Source organism: Phalacrocorax aristotelis, chromosome 6 (genome assembly GCF_949628215.1).
Source record: "Phalacrocorax aristotelis chromosome 6, bGulAri2.1, whole genome shotgun sequence".
NCBI lineage: Eukaryota > Metazoa > Chordata > Aves > Suliformes > Phalacrocoracidae > Phalacrocorax > Phalacrocorax aristotelis.
In genome coordinates, this window is record NC_134281.1 from 44739623 (window position 1) to 44763991 (window position 24369).

Sequence of the window (24369 nt, forward strand, 5' to 3'; positions counted from 1 at the left end):
TCTCTGTGGCTCTATATGCATTTAGATGAAAGGGGAGATATCCATCAATTTGTGCAGCCCCAGAACGGTGAGTGTTCTGGGGCACTCTGACCCAAGCACTGTCTATTTCCATCCGCTGCTCCTTCAAGAGTACACACAATGATTACATACACTTCCAAGTCACACTGGGTTTTCTTGCTGACAACAATTATGTTGATAAAAGACAAAACAAGAGAAAACAAACGCTCTGAAAACCAGCTAACTTTTCCTAGCTGCCCCTGTCTTGCTGTAACATGAAAGTTCAGTAATCCAAAAAGGAGATAGTGCAGATTAATGAGGTTCTCCAGGACATAGAAAAGGTTGAACACAATGTCAGACACTGCCAGTACAAAATAACGCACACACGAGCAGGAACAAGCACAACATGCAGCAGAAATGTGCAGATGTGAAGCCATTATATCCCACTTGTTAAAATACCTGTATTGAGCAGTCCAGTGCTCAGCTTTACCCTACATCACTCGGGCAGCAGCCAGGGACAGGCTCTGAGCTAGTATAACCCCAAAGGGCACCGGTGACATAAAGTCAGAGATGCCTCTTTCAAATAAGTCTGTGTTACCAGATTGCTCCAACTTACAACTGGAAGAATAAATTTTCTGAAATGTTTATGTCATAATTATGATTTTCCAACATTTACATAAAACTCTCATTTACAAGAAAAAACAGATTAAAGTCTTCCACCACATGTTCAAGAATGAAGCTAGCAGATTTCTGCAGTTTCTTACATTGCTTTCTTGTATACAATGATAAAATCACTCATAAGTTGTTTTTCCCACAGTTGATTTCATTCAGTGCTGAAGCTCCACATAAACCCTTTTGGGAGGTCCTGGAGGGGATGGTGGAATCACAGACAAAGTCGGTAACTCTGACCGAGTTTATAAATCACAGCACATATCTGATTCTCCCACCAGGCTCCAGCGATCGTTCCTTGGCCACCCGGACAGTCAGGAAGGGCAGGTTTCTCAGCCCAGACCCAGAACTCACGTAGGACCAAGAGAGGGCAGTGTGTCCTGCAGATACAGCCATCATGCCAGGCACTCTCAAGGAAAGAAGCAAGAGTCTCATTTCCTCAGTGCAATCACATAGCATCAGCCTTCTTTCTTATGGCAATTAGGCTCATGCTATCCATTTGGGGTGCATCTGTGTCTGTCTAATCCTACCTGAGTCCTTTGGTCAGCCCTAACCAAGCTGGACATTGAGGTGCATGCCTCAAAGCTTCATAAAAACTGGGAGTCAGGCAGAAGAATCATGTTCCCACTGAGGACGGGCTGAGAAGCTAGCCTCTTTATTAGTCATCAGCAAACCCACATATGGAAATGTAAAAGACAATCAGATACGCTAGAAATCCAGCTATATTAAGCTTGCTGTTCAATGAACTGCATGCTTTGAAGAGTGGGGTAATTTGCACCATTCAGGAGAGGAATAATGAAAGCAAGTTGCTGTATTTACTTGCAGAAGAATATTTGAGAAGTACAGAGACTAACTCCCGTGTGCCTGGGACTGGACTGCTCCAGGAAAAGAGACATTGCCCCTGCACACCAGGCTGAATCTGCTCCAGACAGGAAGAGTAAAAGCAAGCAAAGACTGAGGCTGAATGCAGCCCAGGACAGAGCTGTGTGCATCTGCTCTGTAGAGGGAGTGGAAGACAGGAGAAGGGGGCTGTGCAGGAGGAAAAGTGCCTCTCTTCATCCTGAAGATGGGAGATGATGCTGTAAAAGGCAGAGCTAACAGTGAAATAGTATGCTGCTTCTCCACTCCTGCTCCCACCCCTATAAATCCACCCCATAGTAGAGACAATGCTGAGGCTCAGAAGTGGATTATTTTCAACTCTGCCACTAACCTCCTTTGCAGTCCTGGCCAGATTCTCCCCTCCTGGTGGGGATTAGCCTTAAATCAGAGCACGAGCTAGAGATGTGGGATGTCTCTGCACATTTATAAATAGCTCACCTACACATTTCACAGGAGGGCAAACACCAGTAAGCAGCTTTAATGGCAGTCCCAGCAACAACAGCAGCAGCAGTGAAAACACTACCACCTTTCTCCAACATGTCCTTATTCCAGCATCCATCGTACTAATAGGGACAATTAAAACCTGACTGTAGGCCAAGCCTGAAACATAGTCAGGGATCAGTAGTTATGAATCTGTGAAACAGGCTGGGCAAGTCATATGAACTGAGCACACGACTCGCATCTCTGGTCCCCACCTCATTCTCCCCACAAGCCTGGACCACATCTCACATGTTTTCCACACCAGGCTGTGGCCCTTCTGCCCACACACCAGGCAGAGCTTTTACCTTGCCAAACGGTTTTGCACAGATCACAGTGCAGGAGAGAGGAGAGGTTTTAAGGCATAAATAAAACAAGCCCAACCTGGCCAGTGGAAGGAAAGTGGTTCATCACTATTAAATCACATTAGGATCAGCACACTGTGGTCAGGACTCCCAGTGTTAGGCATGTGTTGCAGATACAGGCTGTGCCACTTGGCTGGACCCCGTTAGGAGACAAACACCTAAGAAGCCACAGCCTTCCCTGTACTGCATGACCTAGCACAGCAAACGTCCTCCACCCAGTAGCCCAGCCAAGCCCCATCCTTGAGGGTAGTGATGAAACGAGTTGCATCACTGATCTGCACCACGATAGCCGGAATTGACTGCTCTGTAGGCTGTGAGATGGCATGTGTGTTACGCTGGAACTTCTGCCCCAAATCGTACAAGTCAGGAAGGTTTTGCTAGGTCATCTGATAAGCACCATCTCCAGCAGAACTGGCTCAAATGCTGCTACTGGTCTTGCTTCTAACACTACTAGGAATTTGGCTGATTTTAAGCAAAGAAGTTTTAAATTATTGTGTTGTCTCTGCTTTTACCCATTTGTCACCATAAAAAAAATGTAAAACAGAGAAAGTGTCTTCAGTCCTGCCACACACAGAGCACCTTTCTTTCCACTGAGGTCTCTAGCTTTGACAGGATCAACCTCAAATTAAACAAGATCCAGCCTGGCCAGCAAAACTGCACTTTCTGCTGCAGTGCAGGATTCATCACTTGGTCAGTAACATTAGGATTTACCTACCAGTCAGAGCCCACAGCACCAGCTGCTGCACAAATGGAGTAAACTGTCCCTGCCCAAGTTTTTTAAAAGCAGCAGCCAGACAAATGCAGCACGGAAAAGGAAGGAAAGAATTAACTATTTAATTATATCTCCATGTAGGGTCCAATGGAAATTGTCATCTTGTAGTAAAGTGATTTCCACTATGATTGATTGAGGGTTGAGGGGAACAAGAGTTTATGTCATGCTTTAGGGAAAAAGTATGGATGCACTTGTGAGAGCGGTGCACAGACAACAGAGACTGCAGCATTTGTGGACTGATGGCAGCCTTGCACAATGTAATGCAGCATTAAAAAATAAGGGAAGTTGTTGCTGCAATATGGTAACAGATCAAAGGCTGCGAACACTCTAGGAGTGAAAGGCATAGCTGATAACAGGATACAGTAAAAGAGCTGATACATGGGTGCGATTCAGCCCTGAAGCACTTTGCTGGTGGAGATAGAGAGCCTTCAAAGAGCCCCTGACAGATCAAATGCGTTGTGAAAGGGACAACATGGCTGTGCACGCCAGCAGGCAGATGAAGCAGGAGAAATCCAAGGCTTTAAGCTCTCACAACCTTGAAGAACCTCCTGGTATTTCTGAAAACTTAAGCCTTGTGTATGAACCAAAAATAATCACATGCTTCCACCTCCCCTGTAGTCCCACCTGCAGATCCCTAAGCACAGCACCAAGGCCTTCCTCTGGCACAGAGCGGCTGCTGCCTCCCACCCAGAGTTGAGTTTCAGTTTCAGCTTCCCTTCAGTCTGCATTTAATAATCTGCATGAACTGACAGAATCTGCCCAAATCAGAAATTGAGAGATCCTGTGCAAAAACAACTGAAGCAATGGTAATGTTAAAGAAATTCAAAAAGGGAAAGACATTCTTCCATCACAACCCCTCTGCCTAAATATCCCCAGATTTTTAGTCAGGATGGTGGTTTTCACCTCTTCCACCTACAAATTCCTGCACGGGGCTGCTGGTACCAACGAACTGCAGTGCTGTAATACAAAATCCTGGCAGCAGGAACATGATTTCAGGTTTCACATCACTGAGGGCAAACAAGGTGGTTTTTTGATCAGGAAGTAGAGATGCCTTTTAAGAGCAGGAGAAGAGTTGTGGACCAGGCTTTAATATGAACCAGGGTTTTGTGCTGATTTAAGCCCAGCCTGTGTTGCCATGGAACAGAGAAAAATAAAAAATAAAAGGCACCCTCAGGAGACTCCTTCCTACCTATTCTGTGTTTCACTAATTAGAGCTTAAAAAATCCTCCAGCTTCACAGACTTGTTTCCCAAGCTTCAATGCAGAATTTAGACAATGAGAAACTAAAGAAACAGGTCTTACTTTAAAGGTCAAAACCTAATTCAAAAGGAATCTGCACAGGGCAAAAAGCCAGCAAGGAGTTCCCTGTTGCTCTATCACATTGCACCATATTTCAGCCTACACCAGGGAAACGCCAACTGCTTTTGTTCCTGGATATCAGATACACGCGCTACAGAAAGCAGCCTTCACCCTCAGAGTATTGCATGTTACTACATTCACTGTTGCCACGCTGCACTGCCTTTAGCTAGACTTATGTAGTCCATAAATTGAGCATATCCCATCAGTGCTGGATTTACTGTACTGTTTCCTACCTGCCTAAAAGGAGTCTTCATGCTATTCCCCTCCACTCTCGCTGTTTGCATAGAATTCATACTCCTATTCACAGGTCTACTGATTATAATAAGACTGCAAAGTCTGTAAATCTTGGGTTGGTATCACAACAGTCATGACACTCAAACGCATAGTGTCGTACCACATCTCCCCTCTCTACAGCAGTGTATTAACTTCAGTGGCTCTGCATCACAGGATCGGAGGGATGGCTGAGAAGGGATCAGCAAGCAAGGCTGGGACTATTTGAGGACAAAATAAAGGCACCCAAAGGCCACCCTGTAAAACTGCATGGTGCCTCAGACTTGTTCAGTGTAACAAGAACACCAGAAGTTTCCATTTCAGATTGTTTCACTTCTAAAATGTCACTGCATGAGCTTGTCCCTGCACAAATGGAGCTCTACAGTCTACTATTACGTCAAGTTTTCTCAGCTAACTTGGCTGAAAGATAGAGTGAGCATTCAAGTGCCTGCCTCTGGGTGGGTCTCTCAGGGTGCCACTGCAGCTTGACACTGAATATCCTGTTTGTACTGTTTCACCCCTTTGCCAGCAGCTCAGCAGGGCCACTCCAGCATCAGAAATAATTCTGTCATTGCAGTTCATCTGATACTGAACTCACACGTCAACAAGTCATTTCTCTAAAATGACAGTAAAGAACTGTAACCAACATAGTGAGAGAAATTATCTTTAAAAGAAGTTATTTTACCTACAACCGGACACATTAAAAACAGATTAGTCATAACCATAGTTTTTTTCAGGGCTCTGTTCCAAATCTGATTCTATTGAATAACTTCACTCTGCATTTCTGCATCTTAGTGCTTTCAGCTTGTTTTAAAGTTCAGCCTTAGCTTTCATTTTCCACAGCTTGTGAAGCTTATTTCAGGAAGAATGAACAACCTCCTTGCAATTGTTTAATTTTCCAGTCCAGAGCTGTGGAGATGTGTTGTGAGACCCACAAGACAGTTCAAGTTGAAGAGCTGAAAACAAACCCATACAGTGAGGCAGAGAGGGCAGATCTGCTCAGGCCCCGGAGTCAGCTGTTCTCTCCTTTCAGTCGTGTTTCCCTTAACATACTGTTCCACTCTTTTCACGTACACGTCATGCTGCTTCCCTTCAAGGGAAAGAGTATGAAACTTCATTTTTGTATTCAGGAGACCAGCGGGTATTCAGCTTCTGCTGCAGAAAAAACAGTCAAGGTTCAACTCCTGTTCCCTTCAGACACTAGAATAACAACAGCGACAGACTTGCTGGAGGAGGTGCATCAACACCACGAGATCTGTTCACCTTTCTTCTTTCCCTTTCAGCCCCACTACAGTTTGTAGCAGTTGTAAAAGTTCATACATGCTGAGGAGCTAATGATACCCCTCCACCCCCCCTACAAGGGTCGTCAGGTACCCATCTTAAAAGCACTGTATTAGAGCTAAATATTGTAATTCTGATAACCAGCATGCATGAGTCCCAGCTTGAAACCAAGGTAAGCTCCCTCTTAGCAAATCACTGCTGACAGCAGGCTTTGCTTTGGTAGTTACCCCAGTACACATCTCCTTTCTAGCCCACCAAAAGCTGTGAAGGCAGCAGAAACTCCTAGCATAGACGAAGTCTAAAAGTATATTGCATTAATCTGTCAGCTGGTGCTCGTGAATGGACTCACACACTTCTTGTGTCTGCTAAAATCTTTGTTTTGTGCGAAGCTGCATAGCTACCTGAGGAGTCAAATGCATTTTGTTATCTGTGTATTGCAAGTGTACTTTTCAGGGGGTTTACATAGTTCTTCACTACACAAATGCTTTTAATCCCTCTGCTAAAGGCAACCAAACATGATTCATCGATACCTACATATAAGAAATGTGGTTTTCAATAATTCAAGGGGATCCCACCTATTACATTTAGCTATAAATAAATCAGAAGCAGGAAACTGGAAGAGACTGGGTGGGACAAGAAATAAAAGGAAGGAAGGAAAAAGTAATTACAGAAAACCTAAATTAATTCTTCACAACACTATACAAAAGCTGGTTTCTACGATATCTCAGAAACTCATTCTTCAGGTAGTAAGTTCCTTTACCTCAACAGCCAGCTACACTAAAACCAAGAAGTGTCTTGCCCATCCAAACCGTAAGGTTAAGGAAACCTTTGTAAATATGTTCCTCTTATCAGTGCTTGGTATGTTTAGGGGTACACAGACAAGCTGTTTCTCATCAGCAAGTTACCTTCTTGTCTGCATTGGGTGATGAGACTTCCGGCAAGACAATGCCATTCGCTCTGCTGCCTCTTTTCAAGCCTACAAAAACCCATCTACCTTGCAGCCTGTGGAGAGTGTTTTGTTCATCTGGCAGATAGGACAGAAGCCTCTTACCATCACAAGATCCAACTATATCGGGCGCCTAATCCCAAACCATTAACATTAGTGAAAAAAAGAGCATTCTTTCCTTCCAAAAGAAGGACCTCGGTTTTATATGAACTCAAACACCATCCTCATTCACACAACAACTTCACAGGAATTTCTTCTAGCTACTCTAACCCCAGTTTTCATACAGCTCCTTCCGTGCTTATGTACTGTCTAGTGGTGGAGGCCTGGAATTAAATTTTGTCCTGATTTCTTATATTTAGTCATTATTTATAAAATATTTATGAATGGTAAGTTTTAGCTCATACTAAGCTGCCCTTGGTAATATATTTCTATGGTACTTCTAACAAAATATGAGAAAGATATTATTTTATCCTGAGTAAAACATACACATGAAATTAAAGATTTGGTGGCAACACAACAAACTTTACATTCCTTTCTACCAAAGTCTCTAAGTATATATGTAACAATTATGGCTGGGAAGGTACAACAGAGAAGGAAACAAAATCAGGGTGGCAAAGGATGTTTTCCAATTACATCTGAGATTTTGGTTGGAATTCCCCAACAACTGTAAACACCAAGGGAAATCGAGTTCAACAAGCCAGAGAGTCCCCTCTTAGTTGGGCTGCATGTGTATGTTCCACCAGAACAATACAGCTGTGTCTCTTTGAGGGAAAACACTGCATTTGCTGTTTAAATAGCAAGCAAGCTGTAAACACAGGACTGGCTTATGAAGAAAAGCATAAAAGCATTCTCAGTTAAAAAGACAAATGAACCAAACACTCCTACTGTGGCACCTCTGCAGAAGTCATTGTAATTCTCTGTCAAATTCTTTTAGGCAACTTGGCAACACCATGGTCAACCCAAAAAGCCAGGTTCGATGTCATAGCATGACCACTTACCAAAACAGTAGTTTTCTGTTCCACTATGTCTCTTTTCTGTAACATAAGGGTTCCTTGTGTCCAGACATGCTTCAGGATACACATATGATGTATGCTGTAGAAAGTAACTACCTTCCATGAAGTAATGCAATCAAATAACTAGTAAATGTGTGTCATATCAAACTGGCAACTACACATGCACAAACTCCAAGTTATCCAAAGGCAGATCTTGAGAATATTTGCTCCCCACTTCAGTTCCTTTCTTTGCCTTGCCTCCTTGCACATCCTGGTGCCCCATCAGGAAAGACTCATTCGCTGCTTTTCTCATTCTTAGTTAGACAAGTTTGCTGTACTTCTCCCTGCAGCTTTTCTTGAAGTGACAATGCATGAAAAACATTTGCAAACCGGGACTTCCAGGCTGAATAACTTCCAGAAAAAGATGCACCCATTCCTCCACCAAGCTGGAATGTACGGTCTTGTCCTTTAAGTAGTCTCAGGAGAGATGCTGTAAGGCAAGACTGTAAAAACTAATTTTAGGACCAGTACACCTCACTGTCAGTTATGTCGAGCTGCTGTGTCCAAGTGTTACCCTTACGTATTGGTAAATTCAAATTCCCGTCAAACTTCCTTCAGGAGGACAGCTGGACTATAAAGCATAGGTAACTTAACTGTGAAGCATTCTCTTTTTTCTTAGTCACCTGGGATTACAATCAGTTCCTCCATTACTTCTGGTATGTTTTCATTAGTTAGCTCAGTGCAAATTTACAGGAGCACTTCCCTGAAATAAATCTGAAAGCAATAATGACATCTAATAAAAGATATTACTTTTTCGTACAAAAATTTCTTCCATTAGTAGGGGAAAATGATGCCAACTGACTTCATCAGGCTGTGAGGATGAAACCATTATTTATATTATGCTTCAAAAACTGAGGAAGTGTCATTTAAATGTTGGTCATGTGAGCAAGCAGTGAGTCAATATTCAGCATATTAATTGAACGCATTTGAAGTGCTGGAATTTTTCTGAAGCCCGCCAAGCTTGAGCCATAACAGTTTCTTTTATAACTGGCGATCAGCACGAATGAAAGGCCTCCCTTAGATCCAGAAGCTGAAGTTCAGAGTCATATGCACATTTACCTCCATTCCACTGAATGTCAGCCTACAGAAAAAAAATCAGAGATGAATGAGCAAGACGAAAAAGTTGTAATTACCTTTTGGGTCAGTATACAAGAAATATGAAACCCTTGGTATTATACTTGGTGGTATACTGCAATCTAAAAATTAATCCAAAACCTTGCCAGCCCAACAGACTGATCCATCAGTCTGTCTCTTTATACAGCCAAACTCAGGAGCAGAGTCACACACCGAGCTCTGGAAGTTCATGAAGGTTATACACCTAAGTATTGTTGGTGTCCCATAGACTGGAAAATTTCCTACACTGAATGCGATTTGTATCTAAGACTTAAGACAGATGTTTCTAGATTCCTAACCCCCGTGCTTTTAATGATATCTGCCCGTTAACACAAAACAGTTTGCCACAAAATACGAGCCTCCAAAGACAAAAGTATACATGCAGATACCAGTACCCACCCTGACAAACATTTTCTCTTTTTCCTCCTCTTTGGACATGGAAAACACATCGTTAAAATGAGGTGATAAATTTTGCCTGGGAGATTGCCAAAAGATCCAGATCTACTGACCTTCGTACAACACCAGAGTTCACTACGTGTGTTTAAGAAATACGCACAACTTAGTTTCTGCTTTGGGCACCTGCAATTTTTAAGAGTTTTTTTTGCACTCTGCTTCATTCTGTATGGATTTGCATCTCTGTTTGCTATATTATACGCCTGAAGAACACATTCCACAGAGAAATAAACTGGGAGCTGGCAGCGACAGCAGTGCTCAGCCTGCAGTCGGTAACTTCTCGGTGCTCTTCTGTGAACCGCATCCTCCTCTCGGGCAGGCCCGAAAGGCCGCCCCCCCTCCCCATCCCGGGACTCGCTGTCCGGCCGCCACCCACAAGCGCCGGCAGGGCGGGAGCTTTCAGCAGGGGCAGGACTTTGTTTCGCCCTAAAACCGACCCTCATCACCTCAGAGAAGGACACCTGCCCACCGCCTGCCCCAGCAGCTCCTTCCCTCCCTGCCTCCCCACAGACACCCACCTGGCACCAGGCCCCGCCCGCCTTCCCGCCTTGCCCAGCTCCCCTTCACCCCCCCGTCCCGGGCCTGTTCGTGTTTCGCTGTGAGAGCCCAGACGCCACCCGCGCGCCTGAGGGACTTAATTCATTAGTAAGAGCAGTAATTACAGGAGGAACGCCCGGCAACGGGTAGGAGACCGACGGCGCGGCTCCCGCTAGGCGGGCTCGGCCGCCCAGGTCCGCCCCGGCCACTGAGGCGCAGCGAGGTCCGACCCCCTGCCGGGGCCCGTTCCCTGGTAACGCCGCTCGCCCTCACGTGACGTCGCCGGCCACGCCCGCCCGCTCCAGTTGCTATGGTGACAGTCGCTCTCACTCCCCCCCACCCCGCATTCCTCTTCCCCCTCCCCTGCCAGTCCATTCATGCCGGGCCGCGCCTCCTCCCTCACGTGACGCGGTCCCGGCGTGCGCTCCCCAGCCCGGCTTCGCCGCCGCTTCCGGGCTGAGGGCGGGGCGGGGCGGGGCGGAGGGGGCGCGTGTGTGCGGGGGGGGTGGGGGCGGCCGCGGCGGCGGCAGCGGGGAGAGGCCCTCCCGTCAACATGGCGGCGCGCGGGGCGGGCAGCGCCTGAGCCCAGCACCCCTCGCTTCGCGGCCCCCGCTCCCCCGGCGCGGCCCGGCCCGGCGCGGCCATGGAGAGCGAGGAGGAGCAGCACATGACCACGCTGCTCTGCATGGGCTTCTCGGACGCGGCCGCCATCCGCAAGGCCCTGCGCCTGGCCAAGAACGACATCAACGAGGCCGTGGCGCTGCTCACCAACGAGCGGCCCGGCCTCCACTACGGCGGCTACGAGCCCATGGAGAGCGGGCAGGGCCCGCCGGGCGGGCACGGCTCCCCCGCCGGCGGGCAGGGCCCCCGCGGCGGCGACGGGGACGGCGGCGGCGGCGGAGGAGGAGGCGGCTTCGACCCTCCGCCCGCCTACCACGAAGTGGTGGAGACGGAGGTGAGCTGCGGCCTGCCCCGGGCGGGCGGCCCCGGGGCCGGCCTCCTGTCAGGGCCGGCCTTGCCGCGGGGAGAGCGGAGGCTCCCCGGGAGCCGCCTCGCTGCGGGGCGCCGGCGGGCGGGCCTCGACCCGGGGCGCCGGTCTGGCGGGAGGGTGCCCCAGGGGCGTCCCCGCTCCCCGCGGGGTCGGCCCCCTCACCCGCGGGCTGCTCCGACCGCCCTCCCGCCTCGCTCCCCTTCGGTGCGGGGCGCTGCATGCCCGGGCTGCTCCTGGCGACCGCTGCAAGGTGAAGAGCACCCAGGCTTTTCCTTGGCATTCTAGGAATGTGTGGCTACCGTAGAATTATTTTTTTTTCTCCCCCTCTTGTGGCTTCTTGCATAATCCGAGTGACTAATGACTGTAATTTTTTTAACTGTTTGCACAATGTCAAGTAAAGTGCAGTCTGGGTTTGCGTGCAGTTTAATTTGGAAAAGGCAAGCATAAATTCTGAAATAGGAATGCAGTGAGTTCAAATATTTTCAAAATAGAGGCTTTAATTCATAACATAAATTATAGCCGTGTTATAAAATAGACCTGAAGTAGACAGAACTGCTGGCGATCCCAAGCCTTTCCCAGTTTCTCTCCTTCCTCCTTGTATGCCTTTTTCTCTTCTCCCATCCTCTTACAGAACTCTCAACTCCTCAGTCAGCAGATACGTTCACGGTGCTTTCTCTGCTGCCTCGAATAGTCTTGTAGTGCTTACCTGTAAGGCCTGCTCCTCGTCCAAGTCTTTTTTCCAAAACTACCCCCAGTGCTCATATGAAAGGAGCTAATTAATAATGTCCAGACTGTGGAACTTGTGGGGGGTGAGAATAGAAGAACAGCCCTGCTGTGCAGTACCAAAGGAACACCTTGCGTAGTCACTGTCTCAAGAAGTGGTCAATAGCAAATGCCTAAGCACATGAATAAAACCAGGGAAACTCACATACTATCCCAGGCTTCAGTGAATAGTATCCTGAGGATTTCCAGCACCAGAAGTGGTATCTTTCTATGTACATGTGTGTATCTGTAAATATATATACATAAAGAATACGTGTACCATATCTTCTTGTACATAGCTACACTTGTACAGATCATCTGTATCCATAGCCTCAGTATGTTGAAGTCCAGTCTTGCAGAATAAAGATACGTGATCCTGTTCACTGAATTAACTGGGTTAGATCCTTAGCTCACATAAGCTGATGATGCGTGCCTGTGGAGTAAGGTGATCTGTGGGATGGCACATGTGCTGTGCGGAAGAGGAGTCGCTGTTCAGCTTCACTGATTGAAGCAATAGGGAACCAGTTTCTAACCTTTACTTTGAAGGGTTGGGAGTGAATGAGAGTTCTGCTTGTTTGCATTCAGATCTCTAGCCACCAAGAGGGTGGGTTTTCCTGTCAGATATAGTTATGGTTGGGACAGTCTGGGTTGTCAGTGTGACATTTCAAGAAAAGCTGTCAGTGTAAACTTCAGAGAAGCACTTTCCTCCCCCCCCTCTTGTTCCTATTACAAATGACACTTTGACAAGTTTGACTAAGAGGATTTTTCCCCGTTATTTCAGCTTGTATGTCTGATCAAGCTTACGCTTTATAGTTTCCTTTGGCACTCATGTTCTTGTTAGCTTTGACTTGAGTTCTTGTTAACCCACGGGAGGGAAACCAAAACATTTCAATATAGGCAAATGACTGCACAGAGTAGGCATTTCAGAAGGATTGAAGTATCTTGCTACACAAAACTTACATAAAGTCATGCCTCAATTTAGTAATTGGATTCATTTGCATATTAGCATCTGTCAACTTCTGCAAATGTATGCAAAACAGTATTTTTGTAATATGTTATACCTGTAAAAATCTTAAGACTTGCAGTTGTTGCCTGTGCTTATTTGTCTAATACTGCAGTACAGCCTAGCAGCTTTTGACATACATTTTAGAAAAAGGGCAAAAAATGACATGTGATCAGTTCTTGGGGTTTTTTTATTCTTCAGATGTAATCTAGAACTACATTTAATAAACTACAGCTATTATTTAGGTGGTTAATCAGTAAGTAGTTTTCCATTCAGCACAAGCTTATGGCATATGAAGCTGTACAGAAAGCCATTGCACAAATAGCTATATTATCCACTGTAGTCATATGTTGAAACATATTGTACCCCATACTGTCTTGTGGTAATTCAGATGTTATTTCTGTTTTTCTTCTTCTCAGTTTCTTCTCTCTTTCTAACAGCTCTTAGAGTATGTATTCTTCCTTCTCATCATAATACCAGTTTTAACTTTTATTTAGTGGGGAGGTAGTGGCGTGTTAGATTTTTGGTTTGATTTTTGGATTTTATATATCAGCAATGTACATGAACATACAAATCAAAAGAGCACGACTATTAGAAATTTCCCCCTAAATAAAATTTTCCAGTCTAGTAATCTTCTTCATGAACAAAAGTTAGAATTATATAATTTTTTTAAATTTAAAAATAACAAGAAGGCTTTAGTCATTCTCCAAGACGTGTGTGTAACAGGTCTGTACTTCGTATTTGCATTCTTTTTTTGGCTGAGTACATCTTACTCTACGTATAAGAATAGATTTATGAATGATTAAACGCTTCACATTTTTCCTAATCAGTAATGAATCCATCATGTTTGCATATGCTTATTTGGTTTCTATTACATAATGTAAGTATCTGTTCCGTTCAGTAAGCATGTTGATCAAAGAAAGGCTTGTCTGTTGGTTTTCTTTGAGAATAGCACAGGAGCAAGATACATATCATAATAGTAACAACATGTTCACTTTAGATAAGATAGTAAAACCAGTGTGAATCCTCTTTCAGTGGTCCAGACTGCTGGTCCTCAGGGCTGTCTGGAGGTGTTCTAGAAGCCTGAATTTGGAATAACTGGCCCACAAGCAAGACAGCTGCTATGAGCTGGTCTGACACACATTCTACGCTTTCTGTGTGAGACCTGAGGTGAAGACATACATAAATCCATTTTCATGAGGGCTAAAACTTCAGTTTCAGAAGGTTGATGTCTTCCAAAAAATGTACAGTTGATTCAGCTTTAAGTTAATAGCTGTGGTGTGCCTCTGGCATTGATGCTGTTAGCATGATCATGCTTAACTCATTAAAACAAAAAGGCCAGACAAACTTGGAAATGCAAAGGGGGCTTCATATTAATTTGTGCAGTCTTCCTGAAGTATCAGGAAGTCCAACTTTAAGTTCACAGTTGGTTTGAAGTTTTGCCCTGTGTAGTGCCAAACCACTTCCATAGGCTGAGGTCAGGTGCTTTTAAAAGAGGTAGTTCTGCCTGTTTGATGTAACTTCTATGTTTATGTCTGTTGGCTGAAGTAAATCTGGTAAGTGCATTTTGGCAGGAATCTGGGATTTCTGTGTTTATTGAGAGTTGGGCCTATGTGAACCTCCTGAAGTTTAACAAGACCAAGTGCAAGGTCCTGCATGTGGGTTGGGGCAATCCCAGGCACAAATACAGGCTGGTCAGAGAATGGATTGAGGGCATTCCCGCAGAGAAGGACTTGGGGGTACTGGTGGGCAAAAAGCTGGGTATGAGCCAAAAATGTGCACTTGCAGCCCAGAAGGCCAATCGTATCCTGGGCTGTATCAAAAGAAGCATGGCCAGCAGGTCAAGGGAGGTGATTCTGCCCCTCTGCTCTGATGAGACCCCACCTGGAGTGCTGTGTCCAGCTCTGGGGCCCCCAACATAAGAAGGACATGGACCTGTTAGAGTAAGTCTAGAGGAGGGCCATGAAGATGATTTGAGGGCTGGAGCACCTGCTCTGTGAAGACAGGCTGAGAGAGTTGGGGGTTTTCAGCCTGGAAAAGAGAAGGCTCTGGGGAGACCTTATTACAGCCTTCCAGTACCTGAAGGGGGCTTACAGAAAAGCTGGAGAGGGACTCTATCAGGGAGTGTAGTGATAGGACAAGGGGCAGTGGCTTTAAACTGAAAGAGAGCAGATTTAGACTGGATATAAGGAAGGAATTATTCACTATGAGGATGGTGAGGTAGTGGAACAGGTTGCCCAGGGAAGCTGTGGCTGCCCCAACTCTGAAAGTGTTGAAGGCCAGGTTGGATGGGACTTTGAGCAACCTGGTCTAGTGGAAGGTGTCCCTGCCCATGGCAGAGGGATTGGAACTAGATAATCTTTAAGGTCCCTTCCAACCCAAACCATTCTGTGATTCCTTAGCCAGCATACAGATTTTTAGAAAGTGATTCTTTGCTGAGTAGAGGGGGTGGAATGATGGTATAGTCATCTTTCCACATGACTGACAAATAATCTGTTTTATAAACTGCTGCTAAATCCTTATAATTTAAGATAAGACTGTAAATGAATGTGATGACAATGTCTGCTAGTGTGACCATGAATTGCCATGAGTGCCACATGTGCTGACTTTCACGAGTTGGGGAGGAATGGGATGAAGAGGAGCAGGCCAAATGAATGTGGGGATTGTGACCAAAGAACCGAAAATTGCAGTAAGGGGTAGGAACCCATTTACACTAAAAATATTCAACATATAACAACGGTTTGTGTAACCTTTACTCTTTGTTTTTAAACAGCCTCTGAGAGACATTAGTATGACCTTTTGGGTAAATTGTGATTAACAGATTATATTACCTTCTAGCTATTCCTGTCTCCTTTAGCATGTGGTCTTTTGATTTTTTTTTTTTTTTGAGTTGAACTGGATCGAAAGCTCATATACACCAGATTTTACTAGATACAGTTTATAACAAAACTTGTCCAAAATTGCTTTTGAGGTGCTGTTTGATTTCAAGAGAAGGGCGTTTTGTAAAAGAAACAAGCCAGCGACTGTAATGAGTAACAGTGCCAGGAGCATTCTCACTAGTCATGCTGCAGAACTGTTGTTCAAAACCCTATCTCTCCTCATTATTGGAGCTCAGTGCTGAAAGCAGTTCTGCCACAGATACGCTGTGTCACGGTGGGTGTGTAACTTAACCTCTGCTTTAGCTTTTAGTGTGTAAAATGAGGATTATGGTGTATGCTTTATTAGGAGTACCACGGATGTTAGGCTTGTGAAGTTCTTTGATCCTTGAATGGAGGGAGCCGTATTTATTTAAAGACAAAAAAGGTATTTAGCCTTCAGGCAAATGAGATGGATTTCATGCTACAATTTTATAAATTTAAAGTCAGTCTCCTGTCCTGTAAGTAGTGTTGAGCGTTGCAAAAGTGAATATTCCTGACGTTCTCATGTGGAAGTTTTACAGTGTGGCTTGTCTAGGAATTGGCCTTGTAAAACAATTAAGCAATCAAATAAAGCTCTGTAGTGGATTCTGGCATTGAGTCCCTGGCTGGATGCCATTAGAATGTCAAGTGGAATTAGTATTTTAGCACTCCTGGTTTTCAGCATCACTGTTTTCAAAAATTAGTGGTGCTGGTGTAAAACCCCTTTTTAGATTGTGTTATGTTAATGCTTTCTTGGATTTTGAAAGAAAATACTCTGGTTTTCATTCTTGATATAACACAGACAAATAGAGATGCTACCCAAAGTTAGGGAAATTAGGGGTAATACTGAGAGGTGTGGTTGGCTAATTTTAAATGTAAGCTTTGTTTTGAATAACTTAAACTCATTATCATGTAATGTGATTGTTGGAGTACAGCTTGAGACGAGCACTTTATAATTACTGGCTCATCAGTGAAGGTGATGCCTGTGGGATCAGTGGAGGTAGGAGACAACTCTACATAGCCAGCTTCTTCGCTGGGCAGGAAGTGTCTTTGCTATAATGTTCTCTGGAGGCATTTTCTGGTCATCTTCCCAGTTTACAGTGCTATTCTGTCGCAGCTGTTTAATAAGGAAGTGAAATACTGAGGAAGAATGAGAATAAAAACAAATTACCCAGTGTTAGAAGTTAATTCCAGCAAATCATTTGGATTGCTTTTGGATTAAGGAACAGTAGCTCTTTGTGTGAGGTGGGCAAAGATGGAAAGGAAGTGCCTGTTTCTTTTCTAAGCTCTTACTTTGAAAAAACCACGTATTTGTGCTGCCATAGGAAGCAATAGTCTTTGGAATGTATGTTATGCTTCATGGGCCAAATCAGAATTAATTAAAAAAGCCAATGTGCTCAATGTTTCTTGCCACTTGGTCTTTCCGCTCCCTACTTTACAGCAGTTCTGGCTTCTCTTGTTCTGTCACCCAGCAGAGCTGTCTTGAGAGGCATTTAAAGATTTTTTTCATATTAGTTATTCAGACTAATATTGATTAATTGGTTAATTAGTTAATGTAAATAATTACAATTTTGTAATTATACCTTGTAGAACTTGATTTCAAACTCATTGTCAGCTGCTTTGTCAGTTGTAGTTTGTCTCACTATAGATCAATGTGTCCGTAGAACAGAAGTACAGATGAGTGTTTACCAATGTTATTAATTCTCCCTTCCAGAGCCTGACCTTTCATCACTAAAATGTTGTAATAAATACTCTATCTAGTGTTTCTGCAGCACTTCTCTATTAATGCCTGGAGTTTTGGCAAAAGGAGATAGAAGTATTGACTTAATTTTAAGTACTGAAATGCTAAGCATTTGTGATTCATTGTCTTATTGTATTAAAGCACAATGTTTAGCTGATACCACACAAAGTTATTTTGAGTTATTTGGAAGTAAGCATGGGGTTTTGTGCTTATGAAAACTCAAGGGTTGGGAGGAATAATGGTATCAACTTAGAGTCTGGCTGTTTGTACTTTCGCTAATGGAGTAAGTTTTTTTTTTAAATACATCCACAGACAATACTGAAAACACATGCAAGATAAGTGTGTTTTCCTTGGTTCCTTATGAATGGCATTCTTAACAGTGCTTTCCATGACCTCTCCCTGGCCTCCAAGTAGCTATCAAAATTTAAAATACGTTGCCAAAAGTGGTTGTAATAAATCTGTCTCAGATTCCACTAAATATTATGGTAATAGTAGTATAAAAGGACAAAGGTGTCCCCCTTTAAGTTAAATTAATCTTTTAATTCAACTGTGATTTTTATAGAGCCTTGTTTATTTTGTTTTGCTGTAATGCTTAGTACTGTGTTTACCTCTGAACAGCTAGGCAAGTACATTGGGGAATATTGCTTAGTAATGTTGCACCATCACCCTGGAAATCAGGGAGGCCAGTACAAGTAATGTTTTTAGAAAATCCTAGTTAATTTCTAACTTTGCTGAATTTATTTTTGTTTTTCAAATTCATACTGTGTTTCTACTCCCAGTCTTATACCGTTCTTGGTTGTGAGAGATGGGGGAAAGGCAGGGAGCCATGGGGGTTTTGTGGTTGATTTGTCATAATCCCTTACAACTACTAAGAAGGGTTTAGTCTAACCATGCATTCTTGATAATGCTGCTGTACTACTCTGTTAAGGTCAGTGTCCAAAACTTTCTGTGAGAACATTCACTGAATACATCAGAATTTTCTTAAGACGTCTTTATGGTGAGGTGAGAGTCCAAATCAGCTTCAATTAGGTGGAGTCTGTAACAAAGGATTTATTTTCCTTTAGTGATAGACTGGTATCACTCCTTTGTATTAACATGGTGAAATACTAAGATTTTTTTTCTTAAGACTACATCTGCTTCTGTAAAGTAGTGCACAGTAAAAATTTGAACTGAAGAGCTGCTCCTCTGCAAAAACAATAAAACATCCATATATCTCCCCAACAAGCTTACTTTCTCTTAGCAGAACATAAATAACAAAAAGCATTTCTGTCTATCACTGTACTCAAATTTTGCATACAGATATCTTCCTGTGCATGAAAATGCAAGGGCAAGATGCTGTATCTGTTCAGGACTTAAAACAGTTAAAAACTGTTACTATACGTCACGAATAAATGTCTGTTTGTCAGTAAAACATTTAGGAAATCACAGTGGATTTTCTTATTGCCAAATAAGAAACATAATGTGGAAGTTCCATATGTGACACCACTTTCTGAGCCTTACTAATATTGTCATATTCTCAACAGGATACCAAGCTTGCTCTTAGCAATGTGGGTTGAATGACTTTGATCTGATGGCAAGAACAGGCAACTGGGAAATACTCTCTGATTTTCTTCCCACATCTGCCACTTAACATGAGTTTAAAGGAGTTCTTTAAGCTCCCAGAGCACCAGTTTATAAAAAGCAAGTAGATTACAGGTATGAAAATGTAACAATTGTTTTAAACATTCAACACCTCATGCTCAGTGTGTTCAAGTATAAGTGCAAGGTGGTAGCTTTGATTTATTTGAAAGCCTTTGAATTCTTACCCCTGTGATTCACTTCTAGGTAACAGAGTATCCTCCTTTTAGGAGGTAACGAAAAATTAAAAAAAAAAAAAAGACATACAGCTATGAAAGTAAAAGCTGCCTTAATCAGTAGTCTGGCAGATAGGCGGACCATGAAGTCATGACTTCAGCATTCATAGGTTCTCCCACAAATTGATGGACATAATACATCAGAGAAATGCTCTGTCTGTTTTTATGGCTATTTGATGTTATTTCTCTTACTTTACCTCTGCCTGAGCATCTTGGAGTACTTTGCAAACGCTAGTGAATGGTGCACCAGCATGCTGTAGCAGAGGAAAGTATCACTGTTGACACTTTACAGCTGGGGAAGCTGAAGCATTGAAAAATTGTCGTCCTCATTGTTGCTGTGATAAAAACTGAAAGGTGTACCTAGAATTTCTGGCTTCTAATTCTGGCTTTAAGCATTTTTTTCATTACTGCTTTTCAGAGTGATTAAATTTGTTCCTGTTTGTAGGTACATAGTAACAAAATACAGGGTTTGTGTTTTTGTTGTTTTATTTTTAACAATATAGTGAAGCATCAAAAATCTGTTTTCTTGGCTGTAAATTGGTGATCATTTGTGAAAATCACTTGTTAGAGAGGCATGAGGGTGAAAGGAGCTGCTGGGTCTGCCAGCACCTTAGAAAGTCTGATCCTGTTGCTTGTTGAAAGAAGCATGGCTTTGGGGTTCTGTTTCATAAATTTTACTAGATTCAGGAGAACATAATGTGACTTAGCTCTGGTGATAATAAATTGTGTTGGTAACTTCCATCAAAATCGAATTAACAAATTTAAATTATAATTTGTCATTTCATTTACTAAGACTGCCAATTAGCATTAGAACACTTAAACTCATTGTGATTTTACGTAAAGTTAGTAGTGTGGTAAAAATCAGTGGCTTTAGTTAAGCAGTGTTTGAGTTAATTAGCTGAATACTGCAGGAATACATTTTAAAGCTTTGAACTCTGACCTTTTGGCAATTAAAGTTAATTTATATTTCACTTTTTGTATGAGGACTAATCTTTGTTCTGTGTTAGCCTTCCATGGATGGTTTTATACTACAGAGTTAAGCAATGCTTTATTGATCAGCTATTTAACAATTTTTGTTTATTTAACCTTGCAAACAACTCTGGAAGGTGCCAGGTCCCCAGAGTGAGAATCTTGAGTCAGTGCTTGAGGCTGTTCGCGTGAGGCTGTTTCTCTTGGGAGCCTGTGTGTGTATGTTTGGACATAACTGCATTTTCACACCTTGAAAATAAGCCAAAAGAGTCAAATAATGCTGTTAGAATGGGGGGTTTTTCAGGGCTTTTGTGTAAGAAGAGCTATATCAGAAGGCATGGGCTTTTGTGTAAGAAGAGCTATATCAGAAGGCATGGAAAATGGTGTTAAAGGCTTGCCAGCAAATGGTGTTTGGTCTCAAGATTTCGGCCGCAGAAATGAGAATAGTCACAGCATGCGTGATGTGCATCATGATTTTCTATCTTGGAAAACAGATGATTCTTACAGACTCTTAAACCGTTTATCTTCAGATGACCTGTTGGCTGCCACAAATATTTTCATTGCTTTTTAATATTCTATTGGTGGAGAATATCCCTACAAATCCTTAGCATGTCAGGTGCCAGTCCAGTATTAAGTCTGTTCAGCCAGGATCGCATAGTCCTGATTTAGGTCATCATCGACTGACAGACACCATTCTTAAGTCATCTATCTGAGGGAAGGGAGTTTCTATATATATTTAGAGAAAAAAAAAAAATTTCCCCCAAAAAGAGACACAGAAAACCACTTCTGGGAGGCTGACATGGCCTTGTGTACTATTTATTTTCATGTATAGCGTACTCTTTCTTTAAAAACTTTTATTTCCCCTGTGGACCCATGTCATTAGAGTCTGGTAGTGACAACTCCTAGTGCCTCAGTTACAAAGTGTTAATTGTGGCTATCTGTTCAGAGCTGTGATCTGTTGCATTTGTGAATGTCAACAGAGCAGGTAAGATCTTCAGCCTGTGTTGGCTCGCGGGCCAGCTTACTTACGCAACAGCTGAGCTGACATTGCACCCTGCTACAGCAGCTGCTAGCTGCTGTTAATAAAGCCCTCAGTTTAAAGAGCCGCACACAAATTGATTTAAAAGTTGGATGGTGAACAGTTTGGGGTTTTTTTTTTTGTATGGAAAGACACTAATGAAAGAGCAGCAAATGTCTTTAAAGAGGCTGTTACTCATACTTGATATATTGTAAGAAACAAGACTCAGTCTGGAGTAATATAAACTGAACATAGCAGTAATGTCAGAAAAAAAATAATGCAGGGTATTAAAGTTATTAAGGTTTGAAGGAGAACTTAAGTTTTAAACTACCTGGGCATTTACTTGAGACTGTTGCAGGTTCCACAGTAGTTGTGAAGCTACTTGTATGTAATAGCTTCTAAAATTAATAAATAATTAAGTTTAATTATTTACTTTCTGGGCAGGATTTTAGTAGCAGAAAACTGACAAGCAAGAAGACCTGCTGTCCTTAATTAGTGGAATGTGCCAAAGATGCGCTCCTTCAGCGCAAATAGGTCCCATTGTTATGAAGGCAATAATCCCAGTACCACACCCCTTGTTATTTCTTGTATTTAAAAACCCCATCTTTTTCAGTACATTTTTGGTAGACTCAGTCCAGCAGTAGGCCAGACATATCCTTTTTATGATAGTGGCCTTATTTGCGGGAGCCGAGTGTACAGTGAAGAACAAGTGTTATTTCACTCTTTCCTTAGGAATTTCTATAAGATTACAGACACTGGCAATCACTTTTGTGGAAAGAGGTAAATATAGAGCAATATTGCTTAGATGCAGACAGAGAAGCAGAACAACAGGTGAAGCTTCTCAGCAACAGTTGAAGCTCTGCACCGCTATTAGACTACACCTCTTAAACTAGTGTTAACAATGGGTATTTTTATTTAACATGGACATTCCTCCAGGGAATGGAGCAACCAAAGCTCAGTTACTGTAATCATTTGTTGAAATGTTGCTTTCTTTTGCTACAAGTCTAGGCTGAACTGAAATGTGGGACCCAGCAATTGGGTGTTTGTATTGTACTCAGTCTACATTTATTAGATCCCTGTATGCCTTACTGTTACTCTAAGGGCTTTCTTTATAACTGCATATTTATTTTCTGCAGGAAATGGGTTTGTGTTCTGGGTGGGTGTCCTTTAGAAAAGCTGTGAACTTAACTGTTGTTTGTTGGATCAATAAGACAGGATATTTCCTAGAAAACTTTTGCTTTTAAATCCTTTCAGTGTCTTTTCATTTAGACGTTTAAACATCTCTCCTCCAAAACGTGAAGTTTTTAAACAGGGCATGATTTGCTAGATGTGATTTACTTTAGACTTCCACACACAGTGCTGGATCAGATGGCTACAGTTTCAGAAGCTGATATTCAGGCCTATTACAGTACAACTTCCCAGAATGACACTTAGGCCTAAATGTTCAGTAGAGGTTTCGGGGAAGGTGGCGTCTTACTTCCTGAACACTGACATGTTGTTTTTTTCTGAGTACTATTTTGTGTTCCATTCCTATAAACTTTACTGCTGCTCTCCAAAACCTGTTAGTAAGTCCAGCCACTGTCTGCTGTCGTCATCTGTGCTAGTGAACTTTAAAGAGTAAGCTCTATACAATTGCTCTTTCTTTGGCTTAATGTTTTTGAACAATTGTGAAAATGAGTATGACACATTTACCTTTTAATAAACAGATCTAATCCTGCAAATAGCAACTGTAGGGAGAGAGTTGGAAAATACACTTGTCTGCATACACTGATTTAGTTCTTTGTATACAATGTCCTCCTGAGTCCAGTTCTTTCTCTTGGTTTATTCCTTTCTATTTGTTCTGTTTGCTTTCCTGACACTGGGTTTTTTTTTTTTGCTCTTGAACGTGTTTCCTGCTTGTCCTTCTTCCCAACATGTCCCTGGCATCTCTCTCAGGGGGATCTTGTTACCATCACTGCACTTGTGTTTTCTTCTGTCTCTGACAGTTGCTCCTGGTTTCTGCCAGGCCTGATCCATACATTCCGTCCTTTCTCCTGCTTGAGTTGTCTGTTCTTGTGAAGGCAAGGAAAGTTAGTCCATGTGAACTCTTTGACACATTGGGTATCAGGCGTCTATGTGAGGTTAAAAAAATAAAGAAAATAAATTGATAACTTGTCTGCTCTTTCATTTGGTGCTACTGAGGCTGTTACCTCATATGGCCCTTCAGAAAGAACTTGGGGCTAATTGTTTGTTCTGCCTGTATGCAGAAGTAGTTGCCGTTTAGTGGCACTAGCAAGGCAACCTGTAAAGCTGAGCTGTAGACCTCTGCTTGCTTTTTCCCTGTTTGCCTTCCACAGCGTTTTCCAGTAATTCCTTTTGACTTCAGGAGAAGGACAATTGTAGTTTCCTTGTTAGACAACTATATTTGAGATGTAAATTTTTCTTTGGATAAGTAGCTAGTAAAAAAATAATAATCCTAATGTACTGGATTAGTCTTTTTTTATGTTTCTTAATGTGGTGGGATGAGACGGTGATGGAATTGGTCTCCCTTAAAATATTCCATATTCTACAGCAGTTGTTGAACAGAGAATTAATATGAAGATCTATGAAGATCAGGGATTGTACTCTACAGTCTCACAGGGACTGGAAATACTTATCACTTGGCTCTAAGATCTGATATGCTAAAGAACAAGATTTGCTACTTATATAGGCGATTAGTTAGCAGTTAGTTATGTAAACATAGTAGTTATCACCTACAAGAAATACTTAAAGGTATGTAATCCCTTCAAATGGAAATATTAAATTCTACTTTGAAAAACAAGCGGCCTCAGGGTTGTTCAGAATTTGACACGGTTATTATAAGCACAGCCATTTTTTCTGAATCTACTAAGTGCTTTAAAGTGTCTAGGGGAGAGAGAGAAAAGGAGTTTTGCTTGAACTACCTAAATCTTTTGAAGTGTCTAGGAAAGAGAGAGGAAAATTTTTTT

At 42.7% G+C, this 24369-nt stretch overlaps 1 protein-coding gene and 1 long non-coding RNA gene across 3 annotated transcripts in view; one reads left to right on the top strand and one right to left on the bottom strand.

Moving 5' to 3' along the window:
* LOC142059121 (uncharacterized) overlaps positions 1-10453 on the bottom strand; it is a 104482-nt gene extending 94029 nt beyond the window's left edge. Inside the window, exons 1-2 of the long non-coding RNA XR_012661213.1 lie at positions 10295-10453; positions 8013-9147 (exon numbers count right to left, since the gene is read on the bottom strand). This is a non-coding gene — a long non-coding RNA (uncharacterized LOC142059121). The remainder of the gene's footprint in view (positions 1-8012; positions 9148-10294) is intronic.
* Positions 10454-10679: 226 nt separating this feature from the next.
* USP24 (ubiquitin specific peptidase 24) overlaps positions 10680-24369 on the top strand; it is a 66428-nt gene continuing 52738 nt past the window's right edge. For both annotated transcript variants that reach the window (XM_075097540.1, XM_075097541.1), the window contains exon 1: positions 10680-11124. In XM_075097540.1, coding sequence (XP_074953641.1) covers positions 10813-11124 — 312 coding nt within the window. In that variant the 5' untranslated portion in view covers positions 10680-10812. The remainder of the gene's footprint in view (positions 11125-24369) is intronic.